The sequence below is a fragment of the Papio anubis genome, chromosome 17 (assembly GCF_008728515.1).
Source record: "Papio anubis isolate 15944 chromosome 17, Panubis1.0, whole genome shotgun sequence".
Taxonomy (NCBI): Eukaryota; Metazoa; Chordata; class Mammalia; order Primates; family Cercopithecidae; genus Papio; species Papio anubis.
In genome coordinates, this window is record NC_044992.1 from 17,430,084 (window position 1) to 17,457,981 (window position 27,898).

A 27,898-nucleotide genomic window follows, 5' to 3' on the forward strand; every position below is an offset into this window, starting at 1 on the left:
GAGGAGCCCGCTAAGGAGCGGCGCTGGCGGACGTCGGGCTGGCGGCCCGTGACGTCGTGAGGAGAGCTTTAAAGTGCGGGCCGAGCCGGGCGTCCGAGGGTCTGGTCGGGAGTCGGGCCGCGTCTCCGCAGCAGCCCTCCGCGGCATGAGGCGCTGCCGACGCCCCTGCCCCCCGGGACGTGGAGAAGGTGGAGGAGGAAGAAGCCCCGTTGTCGCCACCGTTGCATGACCCTTCGCTCCTGAGGCCTTACCCCACGCCCGGACCCTCGACGCCCCCCGCCGGGTCCCCCACTCACGCATGGGGATTCGGCGCTAAGGACCCCCCTCCTTCCGGGGGCCCCGGGGCGCGTCCCCTTAGAGCCATGCCCGGCTGCCCCGCCCGCCCCGGAGGACCCTAGAGCAGCGTCGCGGGGGCCATGGCGGCCGCCAGCGGCTACACGGACCTGCGTGAGAAGCTCAAGTCCATGACGTCCCGGGACAACTATAAGGCGGGCAGCCGGGAGGCCGCCGCCGCCGCCGCCGCCGCCGTGGCTGCCGCAGCCGCAGCCGCCGCTGCCGCCGAACCTTACCCGGTGTCCGGGGCCAAGCGCAAGTATCAGGAGGACTCGGACCCCGAGCGCAGCGACTACGAGGAGCAGCAGCTGCAGAAGGAGGAGGAGGCGCGCAAGGTGAAGAGCGGCATCCGCCAGATGCGCCTGTTCAGCCAGGACGAGTGCGCCAAGATCGAGGCCCGCATTGACGAGGTGGTGTCCCGCGCTGAGAAGGGCCTGTACAACGAGCACACGGTGGACCGGGCCCCACTGCGCAACAAGTACTTCTTCGGCGAAGGCTACACTTACGGCGCCCAGCTGCAGAAGCGCGGGCCCGGCCAGGAGCGCCTCTACCCGCCGGGCGACGTGGACGAGATCCCCGAGTGGGTGCACCAGCTGGTGATCCAAAAGCTGGTGGAACACCGCGTCATCCCCGAGGGCTTCGTCAACAGCGCCGTCATCAACGACTACCAGCCCGGCGGCTGCATCGTGTCTCACGTGGACCCCATCCACATCTTCGAGCGCCCCATCGTGTCCGTGTCCTTCTTTAGCGACTCTGCGCTGTGCTTCGGCTGCAAGTTCCAGTTCAAGCCTATTCGGGTGTCGGAACCAGTGCTTTCCCTGCCGGTGCGCAGGGGAAGCGTGACTGTGCTCAGGTAACCCACCCGGGTAGAGGGGGCGGCCCTGCGCCTGCTGCCTTAGCTACCCACCCTGGCCCAGAAAGCAGCAGCCCGTAGGAGTCCGCGTTTTTTACAGTTCTGACCAATTTTTCTGTTTGTAGGTTGCAGGGAACGAGAGAAGGGTTCTGTGTTTAAGATACCTATAGCAAGAAAACAGGGAACCGATGTGGAAATCCTGTCCCCGAAGGCAGGTTTGACGGGATCACTGACTTGACTGAGAATTCATCAAAAGCCATCTTTTCAGAAGGCTGTTCGCTTTGATTTTTTTTTCCCCACCACCCATTTCTTAGCATGAATGCCTTTGTAATTTTTCAGTTTTTCATTCTGGCCTTCCGTTTACAAATCTATACTTAAATTTTTTTTTTTTAATTTACTATCTAAAAGTCGTTCTTGTTCTGCCATTTTTGGATTCCTTAACCGAGAAAGTAGTCACAGGCAAAGACCCCAGAGATTATTTAATTGAAGCACATTCTCCATTCCCAGGAGGGGGAGTGACTTCCCTGGAGTTGAACAGATTAGTGATTGGGCCAGGAATAGAGAGCAGCACACTCTTAAAATTCTTCCCTCCTGGCTGCAGAAGAGCCCATCAGTTCTTTGTAAGAACGTAGTCAGGACTGAATACAATAGAATACAGCTGGTCTTTTGACTGTTTGGCCTTATAGTTGCGTGAGCGGTAGAACTTAGGCTTTTGGCCTATATTCGGTTCCCAGATCCTGCTGAGAATTAGCTCAGTGCCCTGGCCTCCAGAGGAGATTGCCAGTGGGAACACCTTTGCTGTTATTGTGAAGTGAAAATTTTTTTGGAAGCTACCTCCTTCGAGTCCTGAAAAAGGTAAACCTAGTAATGTAATTCAGTAATCCCCAAAACCTCTTAGGTCTAGACTGCAGCTGTTCTCAGAGCAGCTTGGTTGACCACCACCAAATACAAGATGAGGACACAGTGGGCTTTTGTCGTGAGCAGCCCAGGTTCTGAAGTGAGTCAGTAGGGCCAAAGTCATAAGGAGAAGCAGTGTCCCTGGTGCCCTCTTCATATCATGAGGGGAGGTCATCTGTCTCATTTGAGTCGAACAGCTGAGGCTCTTTCCACGTTGGGGTTGGCAGCAGAGCCTTGTGATGTCCAAGACCTCCTGATGGGAATCTGGGAAGTCAGTAGTAGCAGAAGGGATACTGTGACTCCTTAGGCATCTGAAACTTAGAGGACAGCTTACCTGTCAGATACCTTCTTATCATGGCCTTCTGGGCTTCTCAAATCTTCATGGCGCTCCTAGATGGATGTCTTGGCAGAATGCTTTAACATGGGATTTCCAGGACACACCCTTCCAGCGTGCTCACTGTGTAAGGCAGGTTGGGGTCTGACCCTGTTGAAGGGTTCTCAGTGCTGAAATTACCTCACACAAGGACCATTTGGTCTCTTAGTGGGATACTAATTTTCTGCGTAGTCATTGGACCTCAGGGTGGTTGTCAGGAGGTCTAGTAGTGGTCTGGTGCCTAATGAGGGGATCACAAGGCATTTTTTTGGTTTTGGGACTACTCCTCTCCTTAACACACGCACACCCTGCATTTAAGAACAGAAGTTTCGAGTTCTTAGTATGCAGGTCTGTTAGTGATCAGCAACGGGATTGCATCATCAGGAAAATTCTCTTCATCTTTTCCTCAGAATAGTAAAGTCCTAAAGCTTTCCCAGTCCCTGTCAACCCCTTCTGGATTCAGACTTGGCTGTGGAGTTAGTGTGGGAGGCTCAGCGATGTCCTGAAAAGTGCTGCCCCAGGCTTTGAATCCAGCTTTTCTCTTATTTGCTTTGGGATCTTGTAGGCGTTCTCTGAGCTGGCTTTCCCATCTGTAAGTGGGGATGATGCCAACTTCCGAAGCCTATTAGAATTAAATGTGGTGATTTGTTGTCTAAGATAGGGCCTGGCACGGGGTAGGTACTTAACTCGGTGCTTGCTTTCATATACAACCACTCAGTGATCCCCTGCTCTCTCACTGGGGAAGGAACTAGGGATCTGGTGGAACCCAAAACATGGCAGTTTCCCATCATGGAGTTCAAGCCCCATGGAGGCCTCAGACAGGAGGATAAGTTATAGCCCAGGAAGGTAACTGCAGAAGCACACTAAAGGGGGACATCTTTCCCACTTTAGAGCGTTGGAAGTTTAGGGGAGGAAGTGAACTGGAATGTGAAAAGTGACTAGGAATGAGCCAAGCAGAGAAAGATGGAGAAAGTACACAATGGCGGTATCTTTGACTGCGGTAATAGGAGTAGCCATAGGTAAGAGGGGGTGGATGTTGATGGGAGGCAGATGGAGTTCATTAGTAGAGACTGTGGTTGAGGATGCTCTGGTGAACTCTAGATCAGGGCTTCTCAACAGTGCTATTGTTATTCAGGGCTCAATAATGCTTCATTGTGTGGGGCTGTTCGTGCATTGTAGACTGTTTAGCAGCATTCCTGGCTTCTATCTCCTAGGTGCCAATAGTGTTTTTTATGACAACCAGAAAGTATCCAGACACTGCCAAATGCCAAGGCAGGGGAAGTGCAGAATCCATAGTTGAGAATCACTGCTCTAAAGTCTGGACCCTTCCACTAATTAAATCTTCCTGCACCTGCTTCCTTAGCTTACCTGGTATGCAGGTGAGTGAACACCTGCCCCTCATCAAATCCTGCATATAAGCTGGTAAGAAGTGGTGCTTTCTCTCGTTTCCTGCTACAGATCCTAGCGCAGAGGTGATGAGCAGTAAAGCTGCAGATTGGAGGGGAGGGGCTGGTGAAAACTGGTGCGGTGCAGATGGGGAGGGATTCTAGTAGTAGACATCTTAGTCAGACTTCAGTTGGTGGTGGTGGCAATGGTGTCTGTACCCGTCTAAGACCGCATGGCAGGAATGCAATTTTATGTTTAATAGTGATCAGCATGGATGCTGGTGCGTCACATTGACTCAGCAGTGTCTAAACCTGGGCATTTAGAGCAAGGCATCACAGAATCTTCTGGAAGTGCTTCAGACTCCTTTCCAAACCTAGTTATCGGTTGTCGTTTGTAACCTTCCCATGTTAGACCTGGGTGGATCCCCTCTTAATGCTGTTCTTTAGGGAAATATTTTTTATCTTCGTATCACTTCATCTGTCATTCATTCTCCTATTCCCTGTTGGCTGCATGGGGCAGATTAAAACAGACTCCGATTGGACTAATTAGAATAATTACCTCAAGGCTAATTGCTTACTTGCTGCTATCTTTAATCACTGCTACATGGTCTGTGGTGGGGTGGCCACATGCCAGAGACCCAGGCCTAGGCCAGCCGTCTGAAAATGATTGTGTATCACCCAGGCACAGGGCACGCACTGGTGAGCTCAGCCTGTGACTCTTCCAGTTAACAGTTGGTATTGGGTAGAGTGGGCACCCCTGTCAGTTCTGGAATAAGTCTGATTTTGTTCAGCTGGTGAAAGCAAAATTTAGCTTTCTGGCTTAAAATAGTTGGGAAAGTAGGGCAGATAGGTCCTGGGCCACATCTCTTGTGTGGACTTTTCTGATTCCACTGGAGGGGGAGGAACCACAGGATGAAGTCAGAGCTGTGCACCGTCAGGAGGAGCTCTGGGCCAGGGGGGTTGGCTGCCCTTGCTGCTGCCAAGGCCTGACAAGAAGTCAGAGGACGGTAAAAGAAAGGAAGCTAGCAGTGAACCATAGTGTTAATCATGAAGTTCAGAGCAAGCAGAGAATAAATAGGCCATAAAAATTTCAGAGCTGGCTGGGCTCGGTGGCTCATGCCTGTGGTCCCAGCGCTTTGGGAGGCCAAGGTAGATGGATTACGAGGTCAGGAGTTTGAGACCAACCTCACCAACATGGTGAAACCCCATCTCTACTAATAATACAAAAGTTAGCCGGGCGTGGTAGTGTGCTGTGTGCCTGTAATCCCACCTACTCAGGAGGCTGAGGCAGGAGAATCACTTGAACCTGGGAGGCGGAGGTTGTAGTGAGCCGAGATTGAGCAATCCACTCTGGTAGAGTGAGACTCCGTCTCAAAAAAAAAAAAAAAAATTTCAAGGCCAGGCACGGTGGCTCACACCTGTAATCCCAGCACTTTGGGAGGCCAAGGTGGGTGGATCATGAGGTCAGAACGAGACCATCCTGGCTAACACGGTTTCACCGTGTCTCTACTAAAAATACAAAAACAAAATGAGCCGGCTGTGGTGGCGGATGCCTGTAGTCCCAGCTACTCGGGAGGTTGAGGTGGCAGAATGGCATGAACCCGAGAGGCGGAGCTTGCAGTGAGCTGAGATCATGCCACTGAACTCCCAGCCTGGCATCCTGGGTGACAGAGCAAGACTCCGTCTCAAAAAAAAAAAAACTTCACAGCTGGCTGGCCAGTAGTAGGTGGATAGCCTTCACTAATACACTGCTAGTTCTCTGGGGGATATAAGCTCATCTTTGCAAATGGGGCTAGTGGGTGTGCATGTGCCCTTTGGTGAGGGTTTCCATAGGGCTAGTGGGTGTGCATGTGCCTTTCAGTGAGGCCAGCAAGGCCCCCAGGACAGGCTTGTTACCAGGAAACGCAGATGACTTTTTTCCCTACCGCCTCTACAACAGAATCCAGGAAGTTTGATGGCAAACTTGGTTAGAGTTACAGCACCACCATTTTAACTGTTTGACTTCGGGCAAATTAATCTTTTTGGGGCCTCAGTTTTCCTCATCAGCAAAACTGGTCTAATGATGCCATAGAGTTGTTACAGAAGATTGAATCTTTGTCATCTACTGAATGCTTGAAATTTAGCTAAAAGTGTCTCAGGAGATGGGCTACCTTCTGTGTTTAGTACACTGTCTGTATCTTGGTGTATACAGAATTGGGACTCGGCAGGTTGACCTTCCCTCTGGATTCAGAAAGCCCCAGGATTTCTCATAAAGTTAGACCATGTGTCGTCTTGGAGGCATAGGTCTGGTAAATAATTGAGCCTGATCTCACAATCCTGCCCCTGGTTCCAGGTGGCTAGTCTGCTGCCCCCCCCCAAAGCCTGACCTTCTTGGCCTGTGGGCAAGGCAGGCAGCCATAGCCGGAGAGAGACAGTCACCAGGCTGGGATCTTGGCCAGTCCCTCCATCTCTGGTTCATCCTGGCCTAGGCAGGCCATGGAGTAGATGGGAAATGGTGGCCATCTTGGAAATGTGTCATAACAACTCAGTTTCCAAGACTGTCCCCTAGAGGAGAGATGTACATAGTCCCTTCAAAGAGTTTTTCAGGGCTGGACGCTGTGCCTCACGCCTGTAATCCCAGCACTTTGGGAGGCCAAGGCGGGTGGATAACCTGAGGTCAGGAGTTCAAGACAAGAATAGCCAAGATGGTGAGACTCTGTCTCTATTAAAAATAGAAAAATTAGCTGGGTGTGGTGGCAGGCGCCTGTAATCCCAGCTACTCAGGAGGCTGAGGCAGAGAATTGCTTGAACCCAGGAGGTGGAGGTTGCAGTGAGCCGAGATCACACTACTGCATTCCCAGCCTACAGGGCAACAGAGCGAGACTCGTCTCCAAAAGGCTGTCGGGAGCAGTTTCACTCTGGGAGGAAAACAGATTCACTAACACGGGGAACTCGCCTACTAAAACAGAATTAACCAGGTTTCAGGAGGGAGCATACTGGCTGGAGGTGAATGGCTGGCAGGACCTGCACCTGTCAGCGACTCCGCCTCAAAAAAAAAAAAAAAAAAAAAAATTTTTTTCTGTGACACCTCAGTTGTTGCTCCTAATCTTCTACAAGGAGGGGCTTGCTGCATTTTTTGTTTTGCAGAGGCAGGAAGCAGTTCTTTTTTTTTTTTTTTTTTGAGACGGAGTCTCGGCTTCTGTCACCCAGGCTGGGAGTGCAGTGGCCGGATCCTCAGCGCTCACATACTGCAAGCTCCACCTCCCGGTTCAGCCCATTCTCCTGCCTCAGCCTCCCCATGAGGGCTGGGACTGGTTTCTGCCACCTCAGCCTCCCGCTTTGCTTTTAGAGTTTTTAGTAGGAGAATGTCACTGTGTTAGCCAGGATGGTCTCGATCTCTGACTGCGATCCGCCTGCCTCGGCCTCCCAAAGTGCTGGGATTACAGGCTTGAGCCACTGCTCGGCTGCCTCAGGGCTGCCTCCTGGTGGTAGAATAGTTCAGCTCAACACACATTTCATTTAGTGTCATTGTGCAGGGATGAGTAAGGCCTTTGAAGAGCTTTGTCTTGAAGGGAAGACACAATTTCCACAAGGCAGATGAAGTAGCAGAGAGGCATGAGAGGGTGTGGTTGAGCAGTGTAGGGGGAACCCAGTCTGAGGAGTCAGGGAAAGGCTCCCAGAAGAGGACATAGACATGTCAGCTCCTTTGAGAGTCACTCTGAGGTATAGGACTAGTGGGTGACATTTGCAACATACTAGTCAATGCTGCTAGGGCTGGGGGGCTCAGCCCAGGCAGGGAGCAGGCAAGTCGGACAGCATAAGGTATTTCCTCCTCTCCTTTCCCTGTGAAAACAAAAGAGCAAGAGGTCCTGGAACTTTTCATGCCAGCAGTAGGGCTGGACCCAGGGCATATTAAGTTGCAAGCTGGCAGACTGAGACTTTGAATTTCTCCTGTAGCAAGTAGGTTCCTTAATAGTAAATAATGCCCTGTGGTCTCTGCTCGACACTTTGTGAGATTGGCCAGGAGAGCTTCCCTTAATCAGGACTTGAAGCTCATGTTGCCAGAGCAGCTGGATACTCTGAAGAAGGGTCAATGGGCTGTGTCATAGCTGCTAGAAAGTTCTAGAAGACCAGTACTAATGAGCCTTCCAGGTTGTGTCAGTGCCAAAGTCATTTTTGTGGGCCTGTGCAGCCCTACCTCCACACTAGTTCTTCCGAGGCCTGGGCTCCATGGCAGGAACCTGACATGGCTTATTGTTTGTTCTAGAGCCCCTTGGGGGATGGGGTCAGGGAGCATGTGGGCAATCAAGCTTTGACAAACATCTGGATTTGCTCCAGAACTGCATTAAGAAAAGTGGTTCCTTGTTGGAGATGGGAAGTCAGAGCCCTTGGTTATGTGTATAGCCAAGTCAAACAGATTGATAACACTTGTCAGTGGCAGGGAAGGTTGCCTATAGCCAGCGCCACAGATTCAGGACTTAGAAATGTGCCTTTGGGGCCGAGCACAGGGGCTCATGCCTGTAATCCCAGCACTTTGGGAGGCTGAGGTGGGTGGATCACGTGCGGTCAGGAGTTCGAGACCAGCCTGGCCAACATGGGGAAACCGTCTTCACTAAACATACAAAAATTAGCTGGGTGTGGTGTACACACCTGTAGTCCCAGTTACTTGGGGGGCTGAGGCAGGAGAATCGCTTGAACCTGGGAGGTGGAGGTTACAGTGAGCCGAGATTGTGCCACTGCACTCCAGCCTGGGCAACAGAGTGAGACTCTGTCTTTAGAAAAAAAAAAAGTGCCTTTGGGACCTTTGACAGCTCTTTGGGAAAGTCCTGTGTGTATACATGGGACGGTCTTGCAGTCTAGACCCCCATTCCTCCAGTGTGGAATGATAAAAGCATAGGATGAGAACTAGAGTTCCTAGCTCTGGAAATGGGGCCCAGGAGGCCCCCACTACTGGCAGATCCCTGCAGGGGGAGCCCGGACCGTGTCTCTTTGGCAGACCCTGAATCCAGGGCTCTGGCTCGCCCCAGGATAGTCCAGGGCCCTCTGACTTGTCAGAGTGCTCAGTAAAGATTGTAGGGTGTCAGGCACCCTGCATTATCTGACTTAATTCTCGCAACAGCCCTGCAGGTAGACCTCTCACCACCCCTTTCCAGGAGTGTCAATCATGTAGTCATATAATGCTGCTGTTCTGCCTCGAAGGGAGAAGGCCCTGTAACCGTTTTTAAAATCTTGTAATCTTAGTAGCAGCAAAAGAACAGCTAAATTATAAAGCATGAAAAGATGAATACCCAAGAACCTACTGTTCTCCTTATTACAGATGAAGAAACTGTACAGGTTTTTAGGTTCAGCATGTGATTTAACACAAGGTCACAAAGCTAGTAGGAGACAAGCTCACATTTGAACCCAGGTCTCTTCAACTCCCTAACTCCTGTGTGATTCTTCTCATTGTGGGCTGATGGGTATTAACAGGTATTATTTGAGAGAAGTTTCTTTGGTCAGTGCTTGAACAAATTCAGTGGGTTCTTTTGCTGTAGTGATTCTCATGTGCTTTAAGTAATGCTTTTTGAAACTCTCATCAGTATTTTGCAATTGATTTCACTATAGACATTTGTCCACTGTCTTTTTTGTGTGCGTGTGTGAGACAGAGTCTCACTCTGTCACCCAGGCTGGAGTGCAGTGGCACTATCTCGGCTCACTGCAACCTCTACCTCCTGGGTTCAGCCATTCTCCTGCCTCAGCCTCCGCAGTAGCTGGTATTACAGGCACCTGCCATCATGCCTGGCTAATTTTTGAAGAGACGGGGTTTCACCATGTTGGCCAGACTGGTCAGGTTGCGAACTCCTAACCTCAGACAACACACCCACCTTGGCTTCCCAAGGTACTGGGATTACAGGCGTGAGCCACAGTGCCCAGCCTGTCCACTGTCGCTTATGGGACTGGTGTTCATGGAGAAAATTTTGAAAATTCTTGTCTAGGAGCATCTTGAGGGAGAAGGTGTGGAATCTATAAAATAAAGGTTTGGGCCAGGCATGGTGGCTCACACCTGTAATCCCAGTACTTTGGGAGGCCAAGGCAGACGGATCACGAGGTCAGGAGTTCAAGACCAGCCTGACTAACATAGTGCAACCCCATCTCTACTGAAAATAACAAACATTAGACACACGTGGTGGCACGCATCTGTAGTCCCAGCTACTCAGGAGGCTGAGGCAGGAGAATCGCTTGAACCCGGTAGGCAGAGGTTGCAGTGAGCCGAGATTGTGCCACTGCACTCCAGCCTGGGTGACAGAGCGAGACTCTGTCTCCAAAAAAAAAAAAAAAAAAATTAAGTAAAATAAAGGTTTGTTCTATCCCCAGCATGAGCTCAAATCAGATTTCCAAATCAGAGGTGCCTCCTTAAGGCTGAGCCTGAAGCAGTCTGACTTTGTATCTCTTACTGGCTCTTGCATTCAGTTATTAGATCTGAGGTTTGGCCAGCCTCGCCATCTTGAGGGGTCCTTTCCAGGCCTGCAGTGTTTTTAATAGTTAAGTTTGTGTCTATGTAACTAGCCTTTGAGAAGGGAGCTGATCAGTATCCATGAGAGAAGGGTTTGTGGTACAGGGGCAGGTAGGGAAACTAAGCCATACTTGTCCTACTAGGCCTGTGGCTGAGTGAGTTTCTGGGTGTGTAGAACTGCTGAAGCTCAGTAGAGTAACTTGGAGTGGGAGTGTCTTGTGGCTGCCATGCTTCCAGTGATAGCATGTAAGGGGCTTTGGAGGCTCGGAGCTTGCTTCCAGAGTTTCAAATTGGAATGAGCTAGCTGAAAAGAGGACAGTCATACCCACATTAGTTGGTCTCTGAGCAGTTTTAAAAGTCATATAACTTGTTGAAAATAAACAGATACCAGACGGAGTCTCGCTCTGTTGCTCAGGTGCAGTGGTGTGATCTCGGCTCACTGCAACCTCTGCCTCCTGGGTTCAAGCGTTTCTCCTGCCTCAGCCTCCCGAGTAGCTGGGATTACAGGCGCCTGCCACCACTCCTGGCTAATTTTTGTATTTTTAATAGAGACGGGGTTTCACCATGTTGGCCAGGCTAGTCTTGAACTCCTGACTTCAGGTGATCTGCCCACCTCGGCCTCCCAGAGTGCTAGGGTTACAGGCGTGAGGCACCATGCCCAGCCGGAAATTCTTAAAATACTCAGACACAGCTGTCTTCAAAATTTTGGATCCCCCCAAAAGGAGACTTAAAGTAGACACTCTGTTTTGGAATGAGGCAGTGCTAGCTCTCCCTGGTGAGTCAGTGCTATCAGTGGCTGCTTTGGCTTTCTCTACCTGCTAAAGGGAGGGAGAATGAGGAGAAGATGCAGTGTACTCTCTGGAGTACGCTTTTTAAAAAGGGCTCCTGGCATGTTCAGGGAGAGACTTGCTTCGGGCCTCTGCCTTAAGTGGCCAAGGGGTCTCCTTTGCCTCATACCAGGTTTTTCCTTGAGTATTACAGTCTCTTGGCAAAAGCATCCTGGAGCTTAATATGATACTCCCCTACATGTAGATCCTTGAAACTCAAGTAATGAGTAGAGAGCAGCCATAAGACCTAGGCCATATTCCTGTCCTGTTATATCCCCCAGGAACTTCGGTTGTCTGTCTACTCTTCATGGTCACATGTTCTCTGTTTCTTTTCAGTGGATATGCTGCTGATGAAATCACTCACTGCATACGGCCTCAGGACATCAAGGAGCGCCGAGCAGTCATCATCCTCAGGAAGTAAGTGCCTTGATGTCTGACCTTCTGCCTTACCTGCAGGCCTCTCTGGAGATGTAGCTCTGGGTCCACTTAGAACTCAGCTCCTACGTATCAGTGGCATGGCAGACTAGAGAGCAGAACTATTAAGTTGTCTTACTTTTTATTTGAATCCTGTGAGGATAAAGTTGTTTTGTCTTTTTATCAGAAAATTAAGTTCTCTGACTATTTAGGGAGTTTAGGACTGAACAAAAGCATATACTCCCAATATTTGTGGGTATAATCTTGAGACAAGATTTGGGCAACATTCTTCCAAACTTCACTCCACCCCTTAGCGCTCTATTCCTCACCTCCTTGGTCCTTATTTGTCACATGTATTCTTGGTGATTATTTTTAGACTGTGCCTTTAGCAGCCTGCTTTAAAAATGCCTGGGTTTTCACTGCTGGGAAGAACAGGGAGTGAAGAGAGGAGACAAGGGTGGGAGGTTAGGATATAGTATTCAGCAGAATCATGGCTTATGGCTCTTCTCTGGGGAGAGAATTGGATGCGCTAATTAACATCAGCAAACCTGGCTTCACCAGCATTTATTTCTTAGACGGAGTGAGTGGAAGAAGCTATAGCCCTACAGACATTGGATCAAGACAAGCCTGCCCCACCGCCCTCCCTGCTTTTTTTTTTTTTTTTTTTTTAAAGAAAAAGTCTTACTCTTGCTCAGGCTGGAATGCAGTGGTGCCATTGGCCTTTGTAGCTCACTGCATCCTCAAAGTCCTGGACTCAAGTTACCTTCCTGCTTCAGCCTCCCGAATAGCTGGGACAACAGGCATGTGCCACCATACCTGGTTCAAGCCTGCCTTTTTTTTTTTTTTTTTTTTTAATTCTGGTTTTGTTATGTTGGTTAGCGTTTTGTATTCTCTTCCCAGAGCAGTGCAAGCTCCGCCTCCCAAGTTCACGCCATTCTCCTGCCTCAGCCTCCCGAGTAGCTGGGACTACAGGCGCCCGCCACTGCGCCCGGCTAGTTTTTTGTATTTTTTAGTAGAGACGGGGTTTCACAGTGTTAGCCAGGATGGTCTCGATCTCCTGACCTCGTGATCCGCCCGTCTCGGCCTCCCAAAGTGCTGGGATTACAGGCTTGAGCCACTGCGCCCAGCCTCAAGCCTGCCTTTTGAAAAGAGTTCCAGAGAGGATAGGTGATTGCCCAGAGTCATAGAAGTCAGTGAGCAGAGCAAAACAAGGCTTGACACATATCACTTGCTGTCTTTCTTCTTTCTTCCTTCTTTTTATTAAACTTTATTTTTTAGAATAGTTTTAGATTTATAGACAATTGTGATAGTACAGAGTTCCCATGTACTCTGCATCCCATTTCCCCTATTTAATTTTTTATTGGTATATTAACTAAAGTCCCTACTTTATTTCGATTTCCTTACATTTTTCCTAATGTCCTTTTTCTGTCCCAAGATCATCCTACATTACATTTAGTCGACATATCCTCTTAGACTCCTCTTGGCTATAACAGTTTCTCAGACTTTGCCTTATTTCTTTTTTTGTTTGTTTGTTTGAGACAGGGTCTCACTCTGTCGCCTAGATTGGAATGCATGGCGCCATCTCGGCTCACTGCAACCTCTGCGTCCCAGGTTCAAGTAATTTTGTGCCTCAGCCTTCTGAGTAGCTGGAACTATAGGCGTCTGCCACAACACCCAGCTTACTTTTTAAATTTTTTCGTGCAGACGTTGGCCAGGCTGGTCTCTAACTTCTAACTTCAAGTGGTTCGCCTGCCTTGGCCTCCCAAAGTGCTGGGATTACAGATGTGAGCCACCGCGCCCGGCCTGCCTTATTCTTGAAGATATTGACTGGTTAGATATTGTATAGAACGTCTCTCAATTGGGATTTGTCTAATGTTTTTATGGTAAAATGCATGCCATTTTTACTACATACCAAGAATACATACTATCAATGTAACTTATCACTATTGATATTGATCACCTGGCTGATGCACTGTTTGTCAGGTTTTCCACTGTAAAATTACTGTTTTTCCTTATCCATACTGTACCCTTAGGAAGGAGGTCACCATGCGTGCCCACAGTTAGAGTGTGGGAGTTAGCACCATCTCCTTGAGGGGAAGCATCCAGGTGAGTTATTTAGAATTCTTCTGCAGGGGGATTGGTCTGCTCTTCCTCATTTATTCAATGATTTATTTATATAAGTATAATTTTATATAAGTACGGACTTCTGGGAATTTATTTTATGCCCAGATTGTTCCAGCTTTGGTCATTGGTAATTTTTTCTGGCTCATCAACTTTAGTCAGTAAACAATAACTTTGGCCTCCTGGTCCTTTGGGCCCTTAACTCCAGAATAATGTAGTGGTGAAGTTTCTTTGGTGTGGCTTTGCCACTTTGTCAAGTCAAAACTTTTAGTCTGTTTTAACTATAGTAAATGGGTATGATCCATACCTGTTCGACAGTCCTATAGTACAGGCAGAGCACTGAACACATATGGGAGCTCCAGAAACTTGGGTCGACTTGGTAGTTGGCAGCCTTTCTTTTCTAGCCTAAGACTATTCCCAGAATTTGCCAGAGGAAGGGAAGGGTTTTTATCTGCCTTCTACTTTATTTTTCTGTGATTTCCGGCACAGGCCAGAACTCAGAAATAATGGAGTCCAGAGTGTAGCACTCTTTTAGCCTCTCCTCCACAGTCATTTCTTCTCAGGCTGTACCTGGTACCTCCAGCTGCAGCCAGGGATGGGTGGCCTGCCCAGGCCAGGAACCTAGAGAGGAACTTCTAATGTTATATAGAACCAGAGCAGTAACTTCCCAAGTGTTCCTCTGATCTTCTCATAGTAGCTTATTTTGGGGAAATCTTAACTAGATATGCAGGTGGTAGTGGCCGTAGCTGGAGTGTCAGTCTTCTAACTGCTACTTTTTTCTTGAAGGGTGACTCCCATACCTGGCCGCCCAGTCCAGCTGAGTCAGATGCTCCTTAGCACAGCTAAGAGTCTGCATCGTTAATCAGCTCCCTGGGAAGCTTTTTAGCCAGCTGGGCCCCTGGCAGTGGCTTGACCTTGGGAATGGCTGTTGTTGCGTGACTGAGACTCTTCTACCTTCTGACTTGAGTGGGCCCAAGAACCATTCACAGACTGGGCTGGAGGGCAGAAGCACAGAGCTTTGGTGTAAGGGGACTGGAGAAGAGTGGGAGGATGTCCCAGCTTCCCTGGGCAGCTGAGCTGGGGAAGTGCACAACTGTGGGGAACTCTAAAGTATCTGCAGCTCCTGTTATGGTTCATGGACTTGTGTCGTGGACTCTTGTAGTAGTGTGGCCTCCATTGGGAATGCCTTCTCATCTAACATGTTCATCTTCTAATTCATATCCCAACTCCCCAGATAACCTACATGATAACCAGCTCTTCAAATAACCTAGTCATTCTTCATTGCTCAGATTGACCATTTTGACTTGCAGAAAGCATCATATAAAAAAGCCCTTTAGCATTTTAGCATCACCTAAAGCCCTTTCAGCACACATGCAGACACATACATACACCCCTGTTTGGACTGTCATAGCTCATACGCTTGCCATTGTGAATTTTCAAGTCTGTATTCTGTAGGACTAAGGAGATCCCTGTTCATCTGGGGCCTAGCATGAAGTGCAGCCCAGAAGAGGCATCAACTAGTGTGGAGAACAATTCAGGCCAGTGAGGAGCAGGTCTAGAGTAGCTACATGGGCTTGTCTTGGGGAAGGACGGGTTGTGACAGGTTAAAAAGGGGGAGCATCTTGGCCCAGGCATTGCCCAGAGATAAGTAGGATGTGGTCTTGGAAGATACCTGGCTGGTTTGATGTCTTCTGGTGAGGTTGTGTTACAGTGGGTAGAATCTGGGCACTGAGCCTGGCCCTGATTATGGTAGAGGAGTTAGAGCCTGTCCTGCCTTCTCATAAGTTCAGATAAAGATTGCACAGGCTGCTGGGGGAGACCCTGGGAACTCTGTCACCAGCTCAGGTCAGTCAGAGCTGGAAAGGTCTTTTTAAGGGCCTCATGGAAGGAAACGGGTGGGCGGCTGCCAAGTGCTTTCTGGTTGGACAGAATGCAGCTTCTGTGAACATGGGTGGTGCCAAGTCTTCGTGCACATGTGCCCTTGTTTCTCACGGGAAGGCTGGAAGTGACCCTTTAAGAGCCTCCCCAGAGTGGAATCCTCAGACTGTCCCTTGGTGTTATAATGTTTGATCTCACAACTTAGCCAGTAAATGGCTGAATGAGACCTGGAACCTGGGTCTTGTGGTTCCTTGGTGGTTTGCACAGTGGAGTACCCCAAGTCCCGCCCTTTTCCCCAGTGTGTCATTGGGATGGATGCTTTGAGTTAGGAAACTGGAGCTCAGATACAGAAGGGCTTTCTTGCCTCTACTGTGCAAGTAGAGAATTGTGTTGATTGGGGAGAGTGTTACGAGTATGTAGGGGGCACTCTACAGAGAGTGAGGTGAGGCAGCAGCTACAGGCTAGTCGGCTCTTTGAGGTGCCTCAGCACCCCCAAACTTCCTGAATGTTGCTGTCTACCAGCCGACCGAGGGCAAGCTGCCCCAACTTGCAAGTCTTTTCTCTGTAATTGTTGGTAACCCTGGAAGGGGAAGCTGGACCTAACCTCACTGGAGGTGTGGTTAAAGTTCTAAATTACTAGTTAGATAACCAAGAGGCTGACAAACTTCTTGGATATAATAATTCATTTGTGAGGGGAGTCTTCCCGTTTTTCCATGATTCCCTAGTACTCCTACACTAGTGCACTCTGTGCTTCTGCTCCTGGTAGGCCTTGCTAGCTACCCTGTGCCAAGCATCCACATACTAACCCTGAAACTAGAAGGTGTGAACTCTGTTTGGAAAGGGGCTCAGATAGGAAGTGAGCTGTCTCAGGTCATCTTGCTAGTTGGAATGACCTTTGAGCAAGGATTTCTGACTTGAGGGAAACATCAAGTATCTACTATGTACAAGGCACTTGAGGTGGGCACCGCAGGAAATTTAGTGCCCCCTTGGTGCTTCACATGTAATAAGTTTGCACTTTCCATGCCATTCCAACACAAAGCAGAGGTGTAAAAGGTGTAAAAGCACAGGGTATTCTCTGCAGGCCCTGCAAAAACCCAAAAACCCAGGTCGGGCGTGGTGACTCACACCGGTAATCCCAGCACTTTGGGAGGGCGAGGCAGGTGGATCACCTGAGGTCAAGAGTTCAAGACCAGCCTGACTAACATGATGAAAATACTAAAAATACAAGAATTAATTGGGCATAGTCGTAGGTGTCTGTGATCCCAGATACTCAGGAAGCTGAGGCAGGACAACCACTTGAACCCGGGAGGCGGAGGTTGCAGTGAGCCGAGATGGCACCATTGCACTCCAGCCTGGGAGACAGAGCAAGACTCTGTCTCAAAAAAAAAAAAAAAAAATTACATCCAGCTTAGCGGGAGGGAAGGTAAAGGCGAGCTTGGTAGATCTGGCCCCTGAGCTAGAAATTGCTAGCCAGGCAGAAATGGTAAGCTCAGAGGCTAGGAGGCAGGGAAATATAGGGGACTTACGTAGATGAGGAATGAAAGAGGGAAGGAGGCCTTCCTTAGGTCAACATTTGATTCTCAAGAGATGGCTTATGGGTCTTCGGGGCCTTTAGTTGGTGACTAGGGCACCCAATCCCTTGGTTTCTAGGAGGCCCTCAGGATTGCACTGTGAGACTTGTATTCTTGAGATTGGTACTCTCCAGATAACCAGATAAAGTGGCACAAAGCAGTATATATAGCCCATTTATTTGCTTTTGGTCAAGTGGAACTCAGCTCAGAGTGATCTGAAGCTGGGAAAAGCAGCTGGAGATCCCTTTGCCAAGTGGTAACCTAAGCTGATGTGCGCTAGGCTCTGTGCTAGTGCCTGGAATGGGGTTTGTATGGGTTCCTGTTCTCTTTTGTCCTTTGGGAAAAGGCAGACATTTAGCATCTCACCAGGAACTGGTCAGAGAAGACTTTCCAGAGAATTGCCACCTGAAGGTAGTCAAGGATGCTTGGGCCTTAGCCAGCATAGAAGGAGGCTCAGGGGCAAAGATAGTTCAGTCAGAAGAGATGCTCTTTATAGAGGCGTGGAGTCCAGGAACTCTGTTTTGGAGCATAGAATAGATAAGGAGTGGAGGACTTGATACACTGGCCTAAGACAGAAAAAACTTCACGCTGTGTAGAGAGATGTTGAGGGTGCTGGGGAGCCATGGAGGCATGTGAGAGATTGTAGGAAGCTGAGCTCAGTAGCTTACTTGATCATTAGATCCACAGAGTTGGAGGAGTCAGGAGGAGACCCTCCCTGAGAACAGAACAATCTGAAGGTGAGGCTGAGTGGATGGATGAACAGTGGAAGGAAATGGAGGTCTCACTCTGGACTTCATTCCTTAGCAGTGGGATGAGGGGTGCCTAGCTCTTGGTTTCTCTGACCAGGGCTTGATGTTGCTCCTTTCTCCATGATTTGTGTCTCCTGTGGTTAGACTTAGCTCACATTTGTTCCCTAGTTCAGTAAGTCTGTGTCCACATGTATACACCCTGCCCTTTTGGCAGCCTGATTGTTCTGATGTGTCTGTGGCCTGCCCAAGGAATATGGGTACAATGGGATCACCAGGGAAGTGACAGACTTGGGCTTCTGCCCTGGCTCTGCCACTCCTCTCCACATGAAATCTTACCTGAGCACCTGTAAATTGGGCAGTTGTGGTTAAACTTGTGAATGCTAGGTGGTCTTCTAAACTCCTCCTGGCTGGGTGCGGTGACTTGCACTTGTAATCCCAGCACTTTGGGAGGCCAAGGTGGACGGATCGCCTGAGCTCGGGAATTTGAGACCACCCTGGGAAACATGGTGAAACCCCATCTCTACTAAAATACAAAAAAATTAGCCGGACGTGGTAGCACACGCCTGTAGTGCCAGCTACTTGGGAGGCCGAGGCACGAGAATCACTTGACCCCGGGAGGCAGAGGGTGCAGTGAGCCAAGATTGTGCCACTGCACTCCAGCTTGGGCTACAGAGTGAGACTCCATCTTAGATAGATAGATGGATAGATTAATTAGATAGATTAGATTAGATTAGATTAGATAGACTGATTCCATCTCATATAGATAGATAGATTGCACCACTGCTCTCCAGCTTGGGCTACAGAGTGAGATTCCATCTCAGGTAGGTAGGTAGGTAGGTAGATAGATAGATGGATAGATAGATAGGTAGATAGGTAGATAGGTAGATAGATAAGATAGATAACCAGGTGTGGTAGATAGATAGATAACCAGGTGTGGTAGCATATACCTGTAGTCCGAGCTACTCGTGAGCCTGAGGCAGGAGGATTGCTTCAGCCCAGGAAGTCAAGGCTGCAGTGAGCTGTAATCCCACCCCTGCACTCCAGGCTGGATGACAGGGTAAGACCTTGTTTCACAGAAAGTAATTGGCTGAACGCGGTGGCTCAGGCCTGTAATCCCAGCACTTTGGGAAGGCCAAAGCAGGCAGATCACGAGGTCAGGAGATCGAGACCATCCTGACTAACACGATGAAACCCTGTCTCTACTAAAAATACAGAAAAAATCAGCTGGGCGTGGTGGCGGGTTCCTGTAGTCCCAGCTACTTGGGAGGCTGAGGCAGGAGAATGGCATGAACCCAGGAGGCAGAGGTTGCAGTGAGCCAAGATCGTGCCACAGCACTCCAACCTGGGTGACAGAGTGAGACTCCGTCTCAAAAAAAAAAAAAAAAAAAAAAACCTGTTGTTGGCAGGAGGCTGGAAGATGGGTAGGGAGAGTCCTGTGAGGGGAGTGGGTACTATTGCAGGAAAGCCAGCGAGGTACAGGCCTGAGCTTTGTGGGAGTTTGATTCTCAAAGGTGCTGGAGCTTAGACCTTAGCTCTAGGGAACCAGGTCACTAAATACCCAAGAGGGTGCTTGGACAGGCCTCTGCCTCGCTTTGTTGGAAAGCCAGGCTTTTAGCACAAGGATGCCTGGTAAAGGTGGAGCCAGAAGTTAGAGAGTAGTTGGTAGCTGGCTGGGGACTGCCCTTGCTCCAGGGTCATTGTGGCCTGAGTGCAGGCTGGTTTACCATCTTCCCAGAAATGGTGGCCCTGCCACCTGCACAGTGCTCTCTTGCACTGAGGAGGGCCCACCAGCACTTTATTTTTTAATTAAAAAAAATATATATATATATGGCCGGGCGTGGTGGCTCAAGCCTGTAATCCCAGCACTTTGGGAGGCCAAGACGGGCGGATCACGAGGTCAGGAAATCGAGACCATCCTGGCTAACACGGTGAAACCCCATCTCTACTTAAAAAAAAAAAGAAAAAAAATTAGGACCAGGTGCAGTGGTTCATGCCTGTAATCCCAAGCACTTTGGGAGGCTGAGGCAGGCAGATCACGAGGTCAAGAGATCAAAACCATCCAGGCCAACATGGTGAAACCCTGTCTCTACTAAAAATATAAAAATTAGTAGTCCCAGCTACTCAGGAGTCTGAGGCAGGAGAATTGCCTGAACCCGGGAGGCGGAGGTGCAGTGAGCCAAGATCGTGCCACTGCAGTCTAGCCTGGAGACAGAGCAAGACTGTTAAAAAAAAAAAAAAAAAAAATTAAGTAGGGACAAGGTCTTACTTTGTTGCCCAGGTTGGTCTGAAACTCCTGGCTTTAAGTAATCCTTCTACCTTGGCCTCCCAAAGTGCTGGGATTACAAGTGTGAGCCACTGTGCCTGGCCCCACCTGTGCTTTAGAGGCCATTACGGAGTAGTAGGTGGACTTTGTGACTCAAGCTAGTGATTTGCTCTGGGATTTAGCTTTGCTTTCCAATCCCTGCAGGGAGAATAATTCACCCCAGCAGCTTTTCTGGAGGACTTAGGATAAGATCAACTCCCTCCCTTCCCTTAGGTTCACACATTAGTGCTACAGCCATCCTTTGTTGTGACCTCCCTTGTCCCTGCTTTGTCCTGACACTGTAGGTGACCACTCTGGGTATCATGGTCAACCCCCACCTCGCATGCCCAAGGTGCCTTGCTCTGACCTTTGAATACCTACTCTGATCTGTAAGGCAGGTCTTCATTCCTGTTGTTACCTGAAGAGGCCTGGGTCCAGACCTTACTGCTAGAACTAGGCCTCCTGAATCCAAATTCGTGGCTCTCTCTGCTAAACCCTGAAGATCTGGCTTGCACCATGGGAATTGGTTGCCTTTTAACTGGGCAACCTATAGGGTCTTTTAACTGGGCATGTTCTGAAGTTAAGCTACTGGTGGGCACTGGGCTTGGAGTCAAGCTCTAGCCTGGCATCCTGCAGCTTAGTGGATTTTTGGAAGTGTGGGGAGGGCAGGAGCTTCTCCAACTGTTGAGATGTGACAGTCCCAGGGGATGTGTCAAGAGCTCTCATTTTGGTGGTTCTGCTTTTCTCTTACCATCCATCATTCCCCCGAAGAAACAACTCCAGAGTGCCCCCACCAGGGCTTCACTGGGGCTTTTGGAGCACTCAGGGACCTACCTTTGCTGAACCATGGGCTCCCTGGCACCTATAGGGTCTTAGCTTTATGGATAACAGAGGAGGGACTTTCTTCAGTGAGGCCCTTAGAATTCTTTAAGTCAAGCATAATGGCTAACGTTTAGTCTGATCTCTGCCACCTGGACCTCTCAACTTGGTGGCACGACACCTGGTAAAGAAGTGCCACCAAAGGTCATTGGGCCAGGTGCGGTGGCTCACGCCTGTAATTCCAACACTTTGGGAAGCCAAGACGGGCAGATCACCTGAGGTTGGGAGTTTGAGACCAGCCTGACCAACATGGAGAAACCCCATCTTTACTAAAAGAAAATACAAAATTAGGCGGGCTGTGACAGCCTGTAATCCCAGCAGCAGCAGCACTTTGGGAGGCTGAGGCAGAAGCGGATCTGAGAGTCAGGAAATTGAGACCATCCTAGCTAGCAAACAGTCAAAACCCTGTCTCTACTAAAAATACAGAAAAAATTAGCTTTAGAAGTGGTGGTGAGCCTGTAGTCCCAGCTAGAGCTGTGAGGCAGGAGAATGGTGTAAACTGGGAGGCGGGCACTGCAGTGAGAGGAGATGGCGCCACTGCACTCAGTCTGGTGACAGGCTGAGACTCCGCCTCAAAAAAAAAAAAAAAAAAAAAAAAAATTAGCTGGACATGGGGGCACATGCCTGTAATCCCAGCTACTCAGGAGGCTGAGGCAGAATGGCGTGAACCAAAGTGGGAGCTACAGTGAGGTGCCCTCCAGCCACCTGGGGGACAGACAAGAGACTCAGATCTCCAAAAAAAAAAAAAAAGTTAAGAGACAGCCTAGGCAAAATGGTGTCTCTCAAAAAAAAAAAAAAAAGCAGCCAAGCTTGCCGGGCATGGTGGCCCAGGCCTGTGATACCAGCTCTGTGGGAGGCTTGGGCAGGAGGCTCTCTTGAGCCTAGGAGTTCAAGGGTGCAGTGAGTTGTGTTCATACCACTGCCCTCCAGACTGGGCCACAGAGCAAAACATGACTTTTTTTTTTTTTTTTTAAAATGATTTTATTCTATTTCACATCATCTCTGGTAGTTGCTCAGTACCACCTCTACCCAGAGAATTCCAGCCTTGAAGGAGGCAACTTGCCAACTTGCCTTCCATTCCTTAGACCCTCAGCACAAAGAAGCCTTAGAGCCAGTCACATTTCTGTCCTTTGCTCAGATGGGGAAACTGAGGCCCCAGGAAGGATGGTGACTAGCCTGGATTCTGAGTGGCAGTGCCAAGACTAGATTTTCTCCTGTTGATGCTAGGTTCTGCATCCATGAGTCTGGAGCAGTCCAGAGGAGCCTGAGACTGGAGAGCCACTCACTGCAGCTGGGCCCTTCTGGCTTCCCCCTCTACAAGGCCAAAGCAAAGGGATGGGGATTCCTGTCTTACCTGCCTACACACCAGTTTGGGCCTGAGGCATCAGAACATTGGTTCCCAGCTGGAAGGAAGGAGATGCCCCTGCTGCCTTTAGGAGAGATTTCCTGCCCAGGTTCAGAGTAACTCTTGCCTGTCAGGCTTGAAGTCTCACTTTGGCTTTAAACTTTCCCCCGTGACTTGCAGGATGCATGACTTACTGCCTTTCTGATCCTTCCCATCAGGCCAGCCAATAGAATGTGGGGAGGCAGCCATGGGGAATGGGGGGAACTGTGAGGACAAGATGCAGTTGTTACCAAGGATGCCAAGCAGCCTAGCCCAAGGCAGTTCTTGGATTTCCCTCCTGCTTACTTTTCGTCAGCATCCTCTGGTATCCTTAGAGTCCTGCTCTGACTGCAGCCCATAATTCTTTGGAACTAAGTTACTACTTTGTGTCTAGCAGACCCTGGAAAAGATGCCTTCAGGGTCTCTGCTAGCTGTGTCCTGTCACTTCCCACCCAGTCTATTTTTTTTTTGAATTACAAAGCTACTTTTAATACTTTGGGGTGAGCCCCACAGGAATAAAAAACACTGGGAAGAGGTAACCCCCTCACCCCCGGGAGTGGCCCAGGGGGAGAGAGGCTACCTGAGGGGAACGAAGCACAAAAGGGACCTGCTGCAGACTCAGGGCAAAGGGACTGCCATCGGTGCTGGGACCTGTGAGCACTACAGGAGGAAACGCGAGCGTGGTGGGACTGGCTCCAGGCACACAGGCGAAGGCAAGAGGGTTGGACACGAAGCCACAAAGCTACTTGGGTTCCTCCTCCTTCTCGTTTGCCTTTTTCTGCTTCTACTGCATGATCTCCAAGTCCCTCTGCGGGCGGCAGCAGAAAGCCCGTCATCTTGGCGCTTTCCCTTAACCGAGTCGCTCTGCTTTTTCATATTCTTCTGGCGGGTGAGCTCACGCTGGTTACCGCGGGTCATGGCGACGGCAGCGGCTCCCCACCCAGTCAATTACATGGGTCCTTCTGCCCTTTGCTCCCACCTGTCTGACTTGCCACCCTTCTCTGTACCATACAAAGAGCCTAAGGGCTTCTTTGAGGTTTTCCAGGCCAGCTCCCTTCTGGTCTGGCTTCATAAAGGACTTGGATCACTGCCCTAAGTTATCTCTACCCAGCTTCTCCATCCCCCTCTTCCTCATCTGTATTTGTGTGCCTTCCCTTTACTCGGCAGTGTATTCCTTGAAACCTGTACCTATACCTGCTGCTTGGTGGGGACTGTGCCTTCAAAAGCCCTCTGGCCTCTACGTTGTCTGCATCCTGAAATGAGCAGAAATCGCCAGGTGACTGCTCATGGTTGTGGAGTGGGCCTGGGTTCCCCACCCTGGCTCTGCCACTCATTTTCAGCATCCCTGTCTGTACAGTAAGAAAATAGGGTAGCTCTGGCTCTCTTTCTCTCCAGCCCCTCTACAGGCCTGGACCAGGGATCCTTCCTGTGTTGGGACCCACCAGTGGGGCCGTTGGTCCTCTGGCAAATGAAGTAGATGGCCCCAGAGAACCTGTGGGTCCAAGTGGAGTGAGGTGAGGCTGCTTCGTTCAGCTGAGAGTGAGCCCTGGGATCTTTCCCCTAGGGTAGTACAGCCTATCCTTGGGAGTTTCCAAACAAAAGTGTTCCCATTCCTTACTCCTAAATGTGGACTTGAGGAGGGTCTTTGAAAGTCAGCTAGACCGATCTCTAGTTGAACCTCAAGGACTGAGGTTCGGAGCAGAGACTGCTGGCTCCCACTTTGCCTGGCCAGAGAATTGGTCTGATGGTGCCCACACCTTCACCAGAGGCCCTTTGGTGACCCCATGCATGTTTCCTTTGCAGGACAAGATTAGATGCACCCCGGTTGGAAACAAAGTCCCTGAGCAGCTCCGTGTTACCACCCAGCTATGCTTCAGATCGTCTGTCAGGAAACAACAGGGACCCTGCTCTGAAACCCAAGCGGTCCCACCGCAAGGCAGACCCTGATGCTGCCCACAGGTACTAAGCTTAGGATCCGCAGCAAAGGCCAGCAGAGGCTTGGCTGCAGGGTGAGATGGGTGGAGAAGCCTGGGGTAGGCTGTTTATGAGCCTTGGTTTGCTCACTCTTTCAAAATCTTATGTCTGGTTCCTCTGGGTTGGTGGCATTGGTGACATTCCCACCTAACCCTGGCCAACTGCCTGTACCCCCAGAGAGAAGGGGTCAGGCAGAGACTGTAACAAATGGGAATATCATGGCTTTCCCATGACTTTCCTTGTTCGGTTCCACCCAGACAGACGTCCTTGTGGAATTATTTTAGGTGTCAGGAGGGAATCTTGGGACTTGGATAATAGTGAACCAGGGACTTATTTCAAAAAGGGTTGGATAAAAGGAATTTGAGGAGATCATTTTTTTAAAGGAAAAAAAATGTTTTGGCCGGGTGTGGTGGCTCACTCCTGTAATCCCAGCACTTTGGGAGGCCAAGGCGGGCAGATTACAAGGTCAGATCAAGATCATCCTGGCTAACACGGTGAAACCCCGTCTCTACTAAAAATACAAAAAAATTAGCTGGGCTTGGTGATGGGCACCTGTAGTCCCAGCTCCTCTGGAGGCTGAGGCAGGAGAATGGCATGAACCTGGGAGGCGGAGCTTGCAGTAAGCCGAGATAGCGCCACTGCACTCCAGCCTGGGCAACAGAGTGAGACTCCGTCTCAAAAAAAAAAAAAAAAAGTTTAAGTGTTGGGGAAGGTTTCCAAGGAGGTAATGTTTAAGTTGATTCCAGAAGGATAAGGAAGATATGGAAGAGCATTCTAGGCAGAAAATACTGTATGAGCTAAACCCTGAGACACAAAAGAGCTTTGTGGTTTCAGGGGGTAATGGGGTTGGTAAGTGGAGAAGGGAGTGTTGGGAGGCCCAAGAGAGAGAAAGTGGGTAGAGCTGGGAAGTAAAGGTAGATGGCAGAACGATGCAGAGTCTTGAGGCTGTGGTAGGGAAGATCTCTGTCCAGCAGCCCTGGCAGTGTCCCAGGGCACCAGACTCTGAGCCAGGCAGACCCCACAGGGCAATTGGGAAATGTCCCAAAGACTGGGGTGGTCACTGGCAGTTAGTGGGCAAGAACCTCTGATACCAGGGCCTCTGCCAGGACTACCCTTCATTGAGGACCACTGAGCTGGAGTGACCCATCCCAAGGATGAGACCAGGTATAGTGGTAAAGCCAGGCCCCTCCTGACAGCCTCTCAGATAACGCCCTGCTTCCCTTTCCTTGCAGGCCACGGATCCTGGAGATGGACAAGGAAGAGAACCGGCGCTCGGTGCTGCTGCCCACACACCGGCGGAGGGGTAGCTTCAGCTCTGAGAACTACTGGCGCAAGTCCTACGAGTCCTCAGAGGACTGCTCCGAGGCAGCAGGCAGCCCTGCCCGAAAGGTGAAGATGCGGCGGCACTGAGGTCTACCCGCCGCCCTCCTGGGAACTCTGGCTCATCCTTACGTAGTTGCCCCTCCTTTTGTTTTGAGGGTTTTGTTTTTGTTTATTGGGGTTTTTTTTTGTTTTTTTTTTTTTTTAATTCTATATATTTTTCCTTGGTTTTGTTGCCTGTTAAGGCTGAAGAATAGAATTGGCCAGGACCTGGGTTCTCATATTCTTGGTATTCCTCCTGGATGAAAAGGTTGTTGGCATCTATAGGGGACAGAGGCTGATGCTGGAGTGGCCAGTAGAGGTGGTGGAGCAGAGCAGCCATCTTTTAAGTGGGGCTGTATCAGGCTGGGTTTATTTAAAAGCAACAAAATGTTTTGGTTAAGAAAATTATTTTGCTTTCAATGTAAATCTCCGCAGTGTTCTAAACAAAGTTCAGTCTTCTGCCCGCCCCTTTTCTCCACTGGATGTCTGTACTTGGTTGAGGTCTCCTGGAGCCTCACAGGCTCTACATGGGGGCTGCTGTTCTCCACTTCTCACCTGCCATCCACGCCCTGCAAGCTCATGCAAACACCCTTTCTTCCTCCTGCGGCAGAGTTGTTCAGGTTGCCTGGGCAGGGGCTTAAACAGTGCCAGCCCCTGCCATCCCAAAGCTATTGTTAAGCCCCCCAGGCTTCCTCCACCCACGCCCACTAGCCTACTCTGTCCACAATTCCTTGGGCTGCTGAGGGGCTAGTGCAGTGGTCCTGACCTCTCTTATCAAGAGCACACTTTTTTGCTGGTTGCTCCTTTTGAGCATATGCGTGTGATTATTTGGAACAGTTAGACTTGCCACGTTGGGTCAGTTTTAGAAATTGTTTCTAGCTAGAGGGACTGGTGTCCTTCCAAGTCTAGCATTTGGGGTATGGAAAATTGTTGTGGTGTGTGGTAGGGTTTTTGTTTTCTTTTGTTTTGAGTTTTTTTCCCCCTTTAGTCTCCTGGCTTTTTCCTTTCCCCTCCCTTCTCCATTGGCCAGCTTGGGCCTCATCCTCATGTCATCCTTCTAGGAAGGCGCCTGCCCCCTCTTGTCTGCCGGCAGCATGCATCCAAGGCCAGAACTCAGGCCTGCAGACTGGGCTGGTGCTTCCTCCGCTTCAGGGTATGGGAGTTGGTGAAGGGGCTTTCAGAAAAAAAAGGTAAAGTCTTTGGTAGCTTCTACCCACTCAGATCCTGGAAGGCAGAAAGGTTTTGTGGATCTAGATTCATTAGGAATGTCTTCTTGTCAGCCAGGCCAGGACCTAGGCTTGCCAAGAGCCGAGGCCCTCCCAGCAACCAGGATACCACCACTTTGGGGGCTTTGTGTACAGAGGTCTGGGCCTGAGACCTCATAGGCTGCAGAAATCTGGGGCAGCCACCATCAAGAAGCCCCTCTCAGGGGCCAGAACTCCTTTGCCAGCGTGGATTTCTCAAGTCGGGACTGCATAATTAAAGCAGTTGCAGTTTTATTTTTTTTACAGCTTTTTTCCCAAAAATGATTTGTAGTTGTGTGTGCAGCACTTTGCCCTGATATGTGTGCTCTACAATAAAAACCAAATCTAATATATTTTGAAACAGTTGTCTGATGTTGTTGTAAGAGAGGGCTTGCCTTTGGTGCTTCCTTAATCCCTTTATTTTCTTAAACTTGGAACAGGGGTTGGGGAGGCAGAGCTCATTGCCCACCAGCATCCCAGAGGAGTTGATTGGTCATGGACACTGGGCCTCCTGTGTGCCCAGCCTCGGGTTTATGGCTGAAGGTGGACTTGCCCTCTCCCCACTGTCCTTTCTTCCACTCCAAGGAGGGTGAACTTCATAAACCATGGTGTCCAGGTGCCCAGGGACCACACCTTCTGGAGTTCTGGAAGCCCCTCTTTCAGATGTGATCACTGAGAGGCTGGTGCTGGTGAAGGGGGAATGGCAGGCACAAAAGCAAGGGAGAACCTGGCTTTTGTGGAAAATATGCGAGTGATTTTGCTTATTAAACAAATACTTGGCCAGGCACGGTGGCTCACACCTGTAATCCCAGCACTTTGGGAGGCCAAGACAGGTGAATCACCTGAGTTCAGGAGTTCAAGACCAGCACAGGCAACTTGG

At 49.8% G+C, this 27,898-nt stretch overlaps 1 protein-coding gene, 1 long non-coding RNA gene and 1 pseudogene across 3 annotated transcripts; 2 read left to right on the plus strand and 1 right to left on the minus strand.

The window, feature by feature from the left end:
* ALKBH5 (alkB homolog 5, RNA demethylase) lies at positions 1-27,379 on the plus strand. The gene is made up of 4 exons (XM_003912423.5): positions 1-1,186; positions 11,477-11,557; positions 24,242-24,397; positions 25,645-27,379. The coding sequence occupies exons 1-4, from the start codon at positions 417-419 to the stop codon at positions 25,820-25,822; spliced, it is 1,185 nt and encodes a 394-aa protein (XP_003912472.1). The 5' UTR covers positions 1-416; the 3' UTR covers positions 25,823-27,379.
* On the plus strand, positions 13,263-14,984 carry LOC110741589. The gene is made up of 2 exons (XR_002518027.2): positions 13,263-13,660; positions 14,462-14,984. It is a non-coding gene; the product is annotated as an uncharacterized LOC110741589 (long non-coding RNA).
* Positions 22,899-23,374, minus strand: LOC108582597 (annotated as a pseudogene). The gene has a single exon (XR_001896247.3). The product of XR_001896247.3 is annotated as a small EDRK-rich factor 2 pseudogene (transcript).
* Positions 27,380-27,898: the final 519 nt, after the last annotated feature.